The following is a 13,454-nucleotide window of genomic DNA, read 5'->3' as shown; positions in this document are numbered from 1 at the left end:
ATTCATGGAAAAGTTTCATATACTATGTACTAGGTAAAGTAAGCTTGAGCTTGTCTGAAGACCATATTTCCATGCTTATATATTCATTTCAATAATTTTGATCACCTGTTGTTTCAGGCACAGGGTAGTGTTATGAATATAACAGCACACAAAACTGACATAAATTCACCCACTGAGCTGACAGTGTAAAATGCCACTTACTTGGAAAAATTACACAAAAGTGTACTATTATAAATTGCTCAAGTTTTGAAGGAGAGACAGAGATTTATATAAAGACAGAGAGAAAGAGAGCAAGGGAGAGGGGAGAAAGAGAGAGAGAGAGAGAGAGAGAGAGAGAGGAATTATATAATAGGGTCCTGATTTTTCTCTTTCAGAGAACTTCTCTGAACAAATGCAATTTAAGCTCAGATCTAAGATGACCAGAAGTTAATTAGGCAAAATATAGAAAAAAGCCTTTTAACTCAAAAGCACATATGAAGCGCTCGAGACAGGTAGAGATATAATGCTTTTGTGAATAAAAAGTATACTGAGGGCATCAAAAAGAAGAGTGAAATGAGATGTTCAAGAGGCAGGCAGGTGCTAGATCATGCAGAGCCTGACTTTGCAATTTATCCTAATGCAAAAGGAGAGAAAGATTTGATCTGTATTTTAACAGATCACTTTAGCTTCATTCACAACAAGGTATGAGGCCACCAGGGGAAGCGGTGAGAACAATTAGGAAGCTACTGGAGGTAGGAGATGATGGGCTTTGATTAAAGGGATAGAAATAAAAGTAGAAGGAAGTGAGCAGACTTGAGATGTTATTTTGGGGGCAGAATCAATAGGACTTGAAGATAGACTCAGTGATGGGGGTGAAGGAAAATAAGGTGGTAAGCATCACATTCAGGTTTCTGGCTTAAGAAGCAGCATAGATGAAGATATTATTCACTGGGTTACAGATTTTATAAAGGAGGAGCTAAGTGGGATTAAATGAAGATTTTTGATATCATTGTCTTAGTAAGAAGGTCTCTAAAATGGGTACATATATCTATACGCGTGTGACTTTTTCCTAGAGAGATAAGATAAAGGAGAAGACAGTGGGAAAAAGAAACTAAGTGGGGGAAAAGAGACAGAATTAGAATGAGCAGAAAATGGGATTCCTAAAGTTGTGGGGATAGTAGATGTGGTTTGGGGACTGGTACATATCAGAATTGCTGAAAGCATGCAATTTGAAAAGACATGTTGAATACAGTACCATAATATTTTGATTAAAAAATAAATAAGCCTTATAGTCTCCATAATAGAGATTATAGAAAGCAGGGTCAAAAGAAACAAATCTGATGGAGTCATCCCAGAGTTAGACCCTGCCAGCTGTTTATTGGTGAATATTTAAGGAGGAATGAACCAAGATCCCCAGTAGGGCAGCAAGGAATCAATGTAAAACTAATGTCCATAAAAAAGACTATGGCTTAAAAAGCTCATTGACAGTGAGACAGAAAAATAAAAAAGTTAAAAAATGATGCTGGAGAAAGATAAAGAGAAATGGGTGGAGATTTTCCAGTGAGCGAAATGTCTCTGTCATCATGCCAGTATCGACTGATGGAGTGATATTCTGCTGGTTGAGCTGTCCTGGGTGTGAATCCCGGCTCTACCACTTACTAGTGGATAATCTTGATTAAATCAGGTAACTTCTCAAGACTTCACTTCCTCATTTATAAAACTAAGATACTGCTCACATCTATCTCAACAAGGTAGCTTTGGGAGTGAAGGTAATAATTCCCAAAGAGGTGCTTTAACAAAATGCTTGGCATAGAGGAAGAGCTCAGTGCACATTGCCTGTCTGTATGCAGCTGTAGAGATGACTACTTTCTCAGTTCCCTGTGGCTATGGTAGCCAGGTCTTCCAAACTGTACAGTTCCAGCTGATTGGACAGTAAAAAAAATTGTGTTTATGTCTAGAAATGTTAGCTATAACTTAAAGTTTTTTACCTAATCCTCTGAGAGAGATCAGTAATTGACTTCTAAGCTAATTATCTGAAAACATGAAAAATAAAGATGATATTCTATAAAGATCCTTTTGATATTCTGTAAAGATCCTTTTGATATATCTACTCTTCACCTTAAATCATTCCAAATCCCTATATTCTCAGTTATAACAATATTCTGAAGATATTGAGCCTGAAAACAGACAAAAACAGCACACACTTGGTACAGGAGTATTACTACTGGGCTCTCTATTTAGATGGAATTGAAAGTGCCTCGTGGAACACTAGATTCTACCTTCTGTTCTCTCCGACTCTGGCTACTACGAGAAAAATAGACTTTTTATTATTTATCACACATATGTGTTAGGATATTAATTCAGAATTGTGCCCAGTATTTAGAGTAAGTGGAATTTGCTTACAAAGTTATTATGGAAAAATGCAGAACATTCTAAGGTTAAATTTGAAACGACCAATTGGCAAGATCATGCTGAGGGAATTGCCTTAACCTTCCTCGACCTTTACATCTTTACATAGGATGGGATCAATTAAATAAGAACATATGTAAAAGCCTAGCACATAGCAAAATACAAATACTGTTTATGTTGACTGTCATTAGTTAGAACCAATTAATTAAATAGTTTTAGGAAAGTGGTTTAATTCCTCAAGGAGCCAGTTATATGGTGACTTTGATATTTTAGTTAACATATTCAATGACAGTAATAGTATTTACTTATTAGTCCATGTTATATGTGAAGCACATCGAACATTTATTAAGTATTATTTAAAATACTCAGTAGATGCTCTTTCATCCGTCTAGTGGAGGAAATGGTGCTGGAACAATATAACAAACTCCCCATCGAAATATGAGAATCAAGAACATGTGAAGCTCTAGGTGATCACGCCCAAAGAGCTTTGTGATTACAGCGGGGACAAAAGGCCATGTTCTTAATTTCTCCCATTGCACCACAGAAGCAGAACATCTTTCCACGAGGAAGATGTTGAGTACAAGAAAAGCGAGCTGAGGCGGATTCCACCCATCCATCCTTGTGGAAGCACATGCAATTGGAGAAGATGAAGTGAGGAAGCGCATGCAGTACCTGGTCATCTCAGAGTCAGGGAGCAGGCCTAGGTGGTAGTGGGGGTAGGGAGCTGAGAGAAGGAAGCTTTTGTCACACTCAACAGGGGAATAGTGCCTGGGAGAAGCAGGCTTATCACACAGTTTGTTCACAGTGCTGTAAACTGGTTCCGGAGGCCTGGTGATACAAAGAGGAAGAAAAAGATGCATAGTTAGCACACAGCGGAACAACTGTGCATCCAGTATACAAAAGCAAAACTCAAACCAATGCCATTTTCTCATTGTGTCTTATTAGTAGAAGCCAAATTTCCCGCTGGTTATATCTGATACACTTATTTATTATTTATACACTTACTGACTTCATTCTTTAGCCTCACTTGTGAGTAGATATGGCCCTATAAAAATGTTCTGTATAATGTGATCTACACAGAGGGGTTTCATGGAATAGCTGTGGATAGGGAAGTTGATTAGCTGCGGCCTCTACAATCATCTCCTTCTGAGTTCCTCCCTCTGCTGACTTGAGGCCCAAACACGATAGGATGGCTCATGCTTCAGTGACTATCTTGGACCACAAGGATAACTAAAGGACAAAGGCAAACCATACAGATGGGGTTGTGAAGCCATCCTCACTGATGATAAGCAGTGATTCTATACTGCCTCAAAATACCTACCTTTGGATTTCCTTCACATGGGAGAAGAATATACTATCTAGATGAAGGCAGTGTCACTTTTTGTAATATGAACAGGATCTAAGGTTAAGATACACATCTGTAAAAGTTAATACTGCAGCTTTAATACAAAGAAATAATAATTACGTTAATACATGACCAGAGAGCTCATAGATCCTAGAGTAAAACCTACTCTTGCCACATTCTTAGACCTATGAAATTTCTTCTTCTAAAAATGCATCCTTGGGGCTGGAGAGATGGCTCAGAGGTTAAGAGCACTGGCTGTTTTTGCAGAAGACCTGGGTTTGAATCCCAGCACCCACATGGCTGCTAACAACTGTCCATAACTCCAGTTCCAGGGGATCTGACAGCTTCTTCTGTCCTCTGCAGGCATTGCACGACACGGGTGCACTTACCTACATGCAGGCAATACATAAAACACACAAAAATAATAAATAAAATATATTTTTAAAAAATGCATCCTCATACATACAGGTAAGTGTACCTTTTAGCCCTCATCAAAGAAGCTTCTTTTTGCAACAAATAGAGATTACTACAGAGCTGCAGAACTGGTCAAATGCAGAACTGTCTGTGAGGCATTCCACCCTAAGTGACACATCTTCAATGCAACCTCTACATATAGCATCTCTCAACTCTCACCAGAGAAGTTTCTTTATGCAACAGATGGTGATTAACACAGAAACCCACAATAGGCCAATGTCCAGAGAAAAGGAGGCTACAGAGTGCTTATCCCTGATTAGGGCACTTATTTCAAACCTATGTCTCCCAAGGTTCAGGGAACATTGTGGAAGAGGAGAAGGTAAGAGCCAGAGAGGGTAGATGACCACCCTCTACAGGGAAGAAAACCCTCTACAGGAAGGAAACAGGGTCTTCCAGACAACTGGTCAGTTACTCATATGAACTCACAGCAATAATGACATCATGCACAAGTCCTATGCAATCTCAAACCAGTCAAATCCCAGCATAGACATGGGGAAGTGGCTAAGAAATTCCAACTCAACCTAAGGAACTTTTGGCAATTGATGTCTTCTGGGAGGGGAAAAGACAGTGTCTTACAGGGATGGGATGATTGGTGGATTCAATGGGTGGACTCACTCTGAAGGAATTTTGGGGACACAAGTCAGACTCTATAGGCTCTGTGTTACCCAAAGGCTTATAAGTACAGAGATATAGTTACTAATAATGCAGATTCATTGTCTCCTATTGTTTAATCTGTTATTCATTCTTTCCTTATTTTTATTTCTTTTTATAGTTACTTGCTAAAGAGTAGATAGATCTAACTCAGGTCTTTTCTTGGTTGTAAGAACACTTGATACCTCTGTAATGCGGCATCATGCCAAAAACCAAGACATAATACACTTGACTAAGACCTCCTGAAAACAACTAAATTGAAACAATAGTAAGAACGGGATTTATCTTTGAAGATTTCATTTAATAGCTTCATTAAGAGTTCTAGAACTCTATCATGCAGTATGTACCAGGTAGGTCTTAGCATAAAACACAGTAAATGCTATACAAGCTATACTCTGATCATAGGCATGTGCATAGTATGAATTGAACAAATGTTTATTATATCAAGGGATAATATTCGTTCTTTATGGAGAGAAATAGAAATTTTGTTTCTTTGAAGAAACCTTAAGTTATTCTGAGTCTCTTAATTAGGTTGCATTTCTTAGACCACCATTAATTCCCAGGTTATAAGGAAGGATGAAACTCTAACATTGTCAGTTAGGAACTCAAAGAAAAGTTTTTAAGTACTTGAAGTGCAGGGCTCATCTACCCCTGGGAGGATGAAGCCCTGTGGTTAGTCTCTGGCCACAGTGTCTGCTCATAGTGCTTGTTAAGAGTCCTTCTCCATGGGCATCATGCTCCTCAAAGACATCTCAGTCCTGAGTTCCAGAAGGTCTAACACCAGAAGGCAGCATCTTAGTCCTTCCCTGCAGTTATGTCCTCTGTGACCTCTGCAGAAAGGCAAGAAATGCCAATCACTGTCACTGAGATTTGCGTGGTTGGAATAGATGTCACCATCATCTCCCATGAGGTCAGTAAAGTATTATAGTGGGGACATAACCTCCTGCAATGTAAATCAGCCATTCACAGTAGAAAGGCCCGTTTATCTTGTTATAAGCTCCCAAAGTCAGAGGTAATGAATATGGAAATCCAACCAAGGTGCCTACTGGTGTTCTTTTTAAAAAAAATATTTTATTTATTATTTTTATTTTACGTGTATGAGTGTATTGCCTGCATGTATGTGAATGCTCCCATGTTGTGCAATGCCACGGAGGTCAGAAAAGGGCACCAGATTCCCCTGGAACCGGAGTTAAGGACGGTTTGTAGCCGCCATGTGGGTGCTGGGAATCGAACCTGCATCCTCTGTAAGAGCAGTCAGTGCTCTTAACCACTGAGCCATCTCTCCAGCCCTGTACTACTGGTATTCTTTATTCTCTGGATGTTCTCAGGAAAAGCAGAGGGGTAGTTGAAGACATCACTGAAGTCTCTAAGTGAATTTATAAACACATAATTTCTCCTGGTGTCCACTTATCAGGGGCCATAGGAAAATGACTTCTTGGTCTCATCTGCTGAGCCATCAGCATTTATTTGCACATCTATGGATTTATAATTGCAGGCTCTTGTAGCATATAATTAACACAACCCTGGCCCTTGGTAAGCTCTCTTTTCTCTGAATTCCATTAGTACTTGCTATTTGCCTTGCTTCCCTTGCATTTTAAACCACAAAAACACAATTATGGTATACTGGAGAGAGATGCTTTATCTGTAGATAAAACTGAGAAAAACCATCCTGTCTTTAACTGCTCCCTTCCCTGAGTATTTGCAGTGCAACTCAGTCCCCTGCATAGCAAGAGCAACTCTGACCATTAGACCTTAACTGAATCCCTTGCTCTGAGGTCATGATCTGTGTGGTAGAGATCAGAAGAAAAAGAGGAAAGAAAAAGCAACAAAACAGGACTAACTTAGCAGGATTCTCCAATGGGATATGGATGAGATGAATAAAGATAAAAAGAAAATAGCTGGAGTAGAAGGAAAATATGCAGACACACAGAGGGTCACTGGAGAGGCGTTTGCTAATTGTAGAGAACCAGAATGAAGCTCTATCAAAAATTGTTGTCAAATGTGCACAGGTTAACAGCCAAGGTTCATCCTAGAATAACAATCTAGGTTCATTCCTTAAGGCAGCCTAGATAAGGATGTAGGCTATTGAACTTCCCTGATGGTTCCCCTGTGACATTTGTTGTATACTGAAAATCAACTACCAACCTTCCACCACACCACAGCTTAGGTCGCATCACTTGTTTGCAATTAAGAGAGAAAACAAAATAGGTACTTTGTTATTTTTACCTTCCTTTCAGCTGTCTGAAAGTAGATTATGCCACTTAAAGAAATTGGTGAACTCTTAACCTGTATGTAATACCCCACCCAGTACCTGAGACCCGTACCAAATTGATCTTGTCTTTCAAACTTTCATATTTTATTCATTATTAGTTCTTTTACATTCATTTTATATTTAAATATTGCATTAAAATGCCACCATCTGAAATACTGAGTTTTGTTGTGACTCCTTTAAAATTTTACCTGGTAGGAATGTCTCCTGTCTACTCTGAGTCCTTAGTCTCTGTAGTAGAGAATAAGTACTGATAAGGACGACTGGGCTTGTCAATACTTTTCACGTACGTGCACCTGAAGGTACGGAATCAAAGGGATCTGACTCCTTTTTTTCCTCAGAGGAGGCAGTGAGATGATCTCACACTTGACTGAGTTTTCCAACTCGGAGCAAAGCCCTCAAGCTGTCTCAGGCAGGGACTTCACCTAATTGTAGTGTCATATTTGGTGCACAGGGCTGTTTCTTTCTCTAGAGATTAACTCCTAGAGGATGAGGACCAAATCTCATCTATCTTTGTTTTCTTGACTGCAATGGCATATGAAAGAAAATAAGAGGAGCTTCGACAGAAAAACAGCTAGAACTTTTTATCCTCTTTGAGCCAGAAGTAACAAGGAAGAATATAATGGTATGGTAGGAAACATGTGGCCTCTATGTTACTGTGCCTTTGAGCATGCATCTCTGCCCAATATGCTGACATGGGTAAAGCTTTAAAGCATTTGGATTCTCCAGCTGTTATCTTGCTATGGTCTTCCATGCCTGCCCTGATGGAACTTCTGCCCCATTCCCTGTACTAAGAGGGTGTAAGACATCAGTGATTACAACTAGGGTGTCAAGGACTCTGTTGACTAAGCATCTAGTACATCATCTGACAAATGTGAAGGAAAATGTATCTAAAAGTTAAAAGGATATGACATCATCCTGTTTACAAATAGTGCACTGTTTATTAGTCAAATATTTGTGAGAGTAAGTGTAAGAGATTTGAAGCCTGGGTTGATTGGGTTTAAGGGCAGAGTTTTGGAAAGCTCTGAACATAATTAGGGCATAAAGAGAATATAGGATATGTGCATCAGTGAATGAGATGACCTTTTAATGGTCACGATTAATGAGGAGGCTACTTTCTTATACTGAATTTTAATCAGAAAGCATTAGTCGCTTGGTGAAGATGCTATAAGGGCCTTGAGATATGATACAGTGAGATCTAGGGATGGTATCCATTTAGATGACTTGAAAGATCCTATTCAGACTGCTATTCTAAGCACAAGTTCAGGTCCTAAAACTTCTCCTGGGGCCTTCGGAGTCGAAATCTTTTTCAACCGCTTTTACTCCTTCTAAAATATTGCCTCCTCATTTATTGAACTATGCTGATATTGTAAAAGATTTAAATTACAATTATGCACAGATAAATTGTTAGGGTGCACAATGAGGAACACAAAGAAAGAGAGCTTGGCTTGGAGTCTGTTTCCTCCAAAATCCACCTTATGTGACCTCAATGCCCTGTTGGACATCAGCATTCTCATCTGAAAAATGGGTCAGTAATAAATGAATATGGCTGAGAGGAATAGGGAGTGTGTTCATGGAGCTTGTGCATGGAGCTTACTGTGAATTTCCCAAATGGTAACCAATATTATCTTGGTTATTTCTGACACTCAGGTTCCCAGGGATGTGTGGTCTCTAACCAGTGATTCCTGTGTGCGACTACATGGAAAACAAACTCTTCTTGCACTTATCCAGAACTAGGAAGTTCACACAACAGCACTTTCACACACTAGTGCTGTACATTCTCTACAAAGGGACGTACGAAGGAAGTGAGTATGGCAGCTTTTACCACAAATGGCTCTTCCTCAGGGTGCCTTCTGAAGAGCTGCTTTTGTTTCCTGACAATGAAAAGGTCACTAATATTCCATCACAGCCTGGGGCTTCTGGACCACTTTCTCTAAATCTCTCTATTATTTTCATTGCCTCGAACAGCAGACCAGGGCTAACTGTAACTCCCAATGTGTGCCTACATCTTTATAGTGATTTGCTTTTGGTACAGTTCACAGTTATGCTGTCATTTTGAATTATTGGGCCATAACGAATTTGTTGCTAATAATGATCTTTGTACCATAGTCTGCAAATATTTATTTTTTCTAAATAGAAATTGGGACCGCATTGCCATTTCCCTGTATCAACACCACTCTCATATCTTTCTCTGTTTGCTCATTGAAGGGAGAAAGGGCAGAGTTAGAGTTGTACCACTTAAAAATCATCTTGCAGGTCTTGAATTATTAAAAAAAAAACTCTATTTCTTCCATAAGAATGTTCAGGTTTCAACAAAATCCTTTTCAAGGCAGTGGGCCGTACATGGGTCATGGAGTGTTTGGTGGAATAAGTTGAAAGTCAGTGACCTTGACATGGAGGAGAGAGGTCACTGTACTGTAATACTGGATAAGCATGCCCAACTACAGGAAGATTTGGAACTCTCTGAATGTATTCCAGCAAATATTATCTGAGACACAGAGTAGCAGAAGTATGGGCAGACCAAGGCCTTTCACACCTGGATTTTGATGACTGGGGGAAAGGTCTGTATAGCCTATAATAAGTGCTTAAACACAAAACTACTCTTAAAGGTTTTGCTTTGCTTCTTTATTTTAATTTGAATTTTAAAGTAAAATATAAACCTACTAAATATATAGTAATCTGATAATCATCTAGCATCTTGGTAAAAATATATTTTTAAGAGTAAAAGAAATCCAATAAAGCATACGATATTTAGATACATAGAAACTTAAAGCCACTGTATGAAAATAAATTAAAAAATGCTTATAACTAAGTGATAATCTGGGAAAGATATTCTGCTCAAACACATCAGTATTTTTTTTTTCTTTTTGAGACAGGGTCTCTCTGAAGCCCTAGCTGGCCTGGAACTCACTATGTAGACTAGGCTGTCGTTTAAACTCACAGAGATCCACCGCCTGCCTCTGCCTCCCAGTGCTGGGATTAAAGGTGTGTGAACATCAGTATTTTTAAGATATCCCTAAAACTCAATGAGGAAAATAGCATTCTAATAAAAAGTAGACAAAGACTATTAGCACCTAATCAAAAAGGAAAAGAGACAAGTAACAAATAAGTATACACATATAAATATTTAACCCCAGAAGGAATAAAAGTAATGAAAATTAACTTGAATGCCCCTTCTGTGTGTCTAACAGTAACAGAGGATCTCTGAGCTAACACACTATCATTGAGCCGTGGTGTGATGTGATAGACTCTCACACTGCTGACGCTATGGGATTTAAAGCCTCATAACATTTCAAGAAACCAATTTGGCAGTATATTTTAGGAATTTTAGAAGTAATCCTATCTTTTGTTTTAGATAGCCTACTTCTAGTTTGTGAGCTTTAAAAGAAAAGTTTAAAAATGTGCACCAAAGTTTTTATACAGAGGAGACTATCTGGTTTGTTATAAGAGCAAAACAGAATAAAACAGAACCAATCAAACAGTATAAAACATGGCCACCCATGGCACAAATGTATGGGGCATAGAGCATGCCCACAAGATGGTTCCTATAACATCAAAGTTAATATTCATGAATTTTTTTTAACTATTTAGGAAATCTTCTATTGTATAATGTCAAATACAGCACAAAATTGTAAATGGGGACTGTGGGGACACAACCAATTTCCTGGCGATTCTTTGAGGCATACTGAAGTAAACAAGGTGGTAGTGGGAGACTAGAGAATCCAGCACAGGGTGAGGTGGTGTCAAAGGGCTTTCAGAAAGTGCTAATAGCAAGGGAAATTTGAAGACAAAATTGAAAACAGCCCCACTCAGAAGTTTGTCAAAGGTTTGAACAGGCGACAAAATTTAAAGATGAGGCAGGTCTTGTTTACAGTTCTAGTAGCCATGTTGATGAGAAGCCACAGAGGTTAGTATTCCTTTTACCTGGATGCAGTTTAAATAGTTCAGTCATTTGATTGTTCATTTACATATTCATTCATCTATTCCACACTCATTTATCAAAGCCTACTTTGAGAGCATAGCAACAGAAAAATACATATTAGGTATACAGGAGTAAATAAGGTCAAACAATCCTTCTGCTCATGAAGCAACATTTTGTTTGAAAGGAAATCCAAACAAAAGAACAGCATTATTCACAAATCTTCAGATGGTAGGACATGTGTGTGTGGGAGCTGGATGAGAAGGAAGAGACCCAAGGAGCTGAGTCCTTACCCTTGAGCATTCCCATTAGGGTACCACCTTTTGTTTTTTTGTTTTGTTTTGCTGGAGATGGAGTCTTGCTAGGTAGCCCAAGCTGGCTTTGAACTCACTATGTAGCCCAGGTTGATTTTGAATGTGCAGTTCTTCTGCCTCAGTCTCAAGGGACAGGATTACAGGCATTGCCCACCACCCTAGGCCAAGATAAAACCCTTCCCCTTTGTTCCATTCTGTATTTTCCTTAAGCTGTTCCTATTCTCTCTCATTGGGAATTATCTCTGATGTAAAAGGCAGTAGAGAAAATGACAAAGAAAACAAACTCTGAATCTAATAATCTAGAAGCAAGTTCTAGTCTCATCATTTGTAAGCTATGGGATCCCGAGCAGGCTGTTTACCTCTATGCCTCTATCTCCTCACCCAGGAACATGAACAGTGCCTTCCTCTCAGGCCCTCATGCATGTTAATGCCTGAATAGTACCTAGCACAGTAAAAGTGACAGCCACAGGTGTTAAGGAAGCAGTCTGGTAGTAAGCCATTAGGCTTACTCTTGTCACTTTTCAAATAGGAATTCATTCTTAGGGGGTCAATAACAACAAAACCTCTTATAACAACAAAATCCCGTTTCTTGCTATTTCTATGTTGTCAGATTTAGCTAATAAATATATAGGATGCCCAGTTAAATTTCCATTTCAGATAAACAATCAAGAATTTTTAGTATAAATTACATGGGACACATGCAAAATCTATTCATTGTTCATCATTGCTTAAATGCGAATTTACCTGGACATTTTTATTTTACCTGGAAACCAGTCTCTTCCCTTACAGGCTCCCCTACCTTGGCAGTAATCTGCCTCCTGCACTGGAAGGAAACACAGTCACTCTGAGGAATAATTTGCCTATTTACCCCAGCATTCCTTTTGACATGTGTTATAAACAAAAAGACTGTTTCACATCACACCCTAATTTGTATTTATGCCCAAATTCATTTCTACATTAAGACATACAGTTTTTAAATAAAAAGTTCACCATGTTACATATGTTGTGCCATGCTTTTACTTTTCAATTTTACATTGTATATTAGAGATCTATATGACAGGACACACAGGGCCATCATTTCTTCCATCTAACAGCTGCAGAGATCACTCTATACAGCAGTGGTAGTGATGCCAACTGCCATTATGATAGAATTTGAAAAGGTAAAACATGCCTGCTCATTAACACATGTATGTATACATATAAGCATTAGGATGTTGCTATAAAGTAGATTTGGTGACATAGAAGATAGTCACATCCTATTAAATGAGAAAGAAGTTAAAATAGTATATATACAGTTTTACCCACTTTTTGAATCTAAGGAAAAAGTATAAAGAATGGTCCTAATTTTATTTAATATGTAGGGAGGGAGGGAGAGACAGAGAGGGGGGGAGGGGAAGGGGAGGAGGAAGGGGAGAGTGAGAGGGAGAGGGAGCGGGAGTGGGAGAGGAAGGGAGAGAGAGAGAGAGAGAGACAGAGGAGGTGCCAGGTAGTTTGTTCACATCATTCCTGGATAATATATCTACATAAAATCTTGTTCAGGGGCCTGGAGAGACAGCTCAGGGCTAAGAGCACTGGATGCTCTTTCAGAGGACCAGATTTGATTTCCAGCACCCACATGGTAGCTAACAACAATCCATAACTCTGTTCCAGGGGAATCCAACACCCCTTCTGACCTCTGCAGGCATTGTATAACACGAATGCACTTACATACATGCAGACAATATACTCATGCATAAAAGAAGTACATAAATATTTTTTTAAAAATTCAATCTTGTTTCCTATTACAATTTTATATTTTCTAATTTTTAAAGGATACAAAAATTGCTCAGCATATAAACTGATAGCCACAGTTGTAAATATGCATATGTAATGTAATCCATTTTATAAGAAGCGTAGCTGTGCCTCTGTATGCCATCATGGAAAAGCAACCAAAAGTTAACAGTGTTTTCTTTGAGCAGTGAATTATGGATAATTTTGATTTTGATCACATTATTTCTGATTTTAATTTTTAAAATAGTTTTATTCCATAGAAGAACAGATCTTAAATGATCATATTCCCTCACTGTTACTTTACCACAAACAGTAACTGTGGGG

General features: G+C 38.6%; 1 protein-coding gene across 13 annotated transcripts in view; it reads right to left on the bottom strand.

Moving 5' to 3' along the window:
* Dlg2 (discs large MAGUK scaffold protein 2) overlaps nucleotides 1-13,454 on the bottom strand; it is a 2,328,307-nt gene that overhangs the window by 506,862 nt on the left and 1,807,991 nt on the right. For all 13 annotated transcript variants that reach the window (XM_008844185.2, XM_029568893.1, XM_008844178.2 and 10 more), the window contains one exon: nucleotides 3,061-3,216. In XM_008844185.2, coding sequence (XP_008842407.2) covers nucleotides 3,061-3,216 — 156 coding nt within the window. The remainder of the gene's footprint in view (nucleotides 1-3,060; nucleotides 3,217-13,454) is intronic.

This window comes from Nannospalax galili, unplaced genomic scaffold (assembly GCF_000622305.1).
Source record: "Nannospalax galili isolate Female #2095 unplaced genomic scaffold, S.galili_v1.0 scaffold278, whole genome shotgun sequence".
In the NCBI taxonomy this organism is placed as follows: Eukaryota; Metazoa; Chordata; class Mammalia; order Rodentia; family Spalacidae; genus Nannospalax; species Nannospalax galili.
The sequence above is the reverse complement of the archived record's forward strand: the minus strand, read 5'-3'. Positions and strand labels throughout refer to the sequence as shown.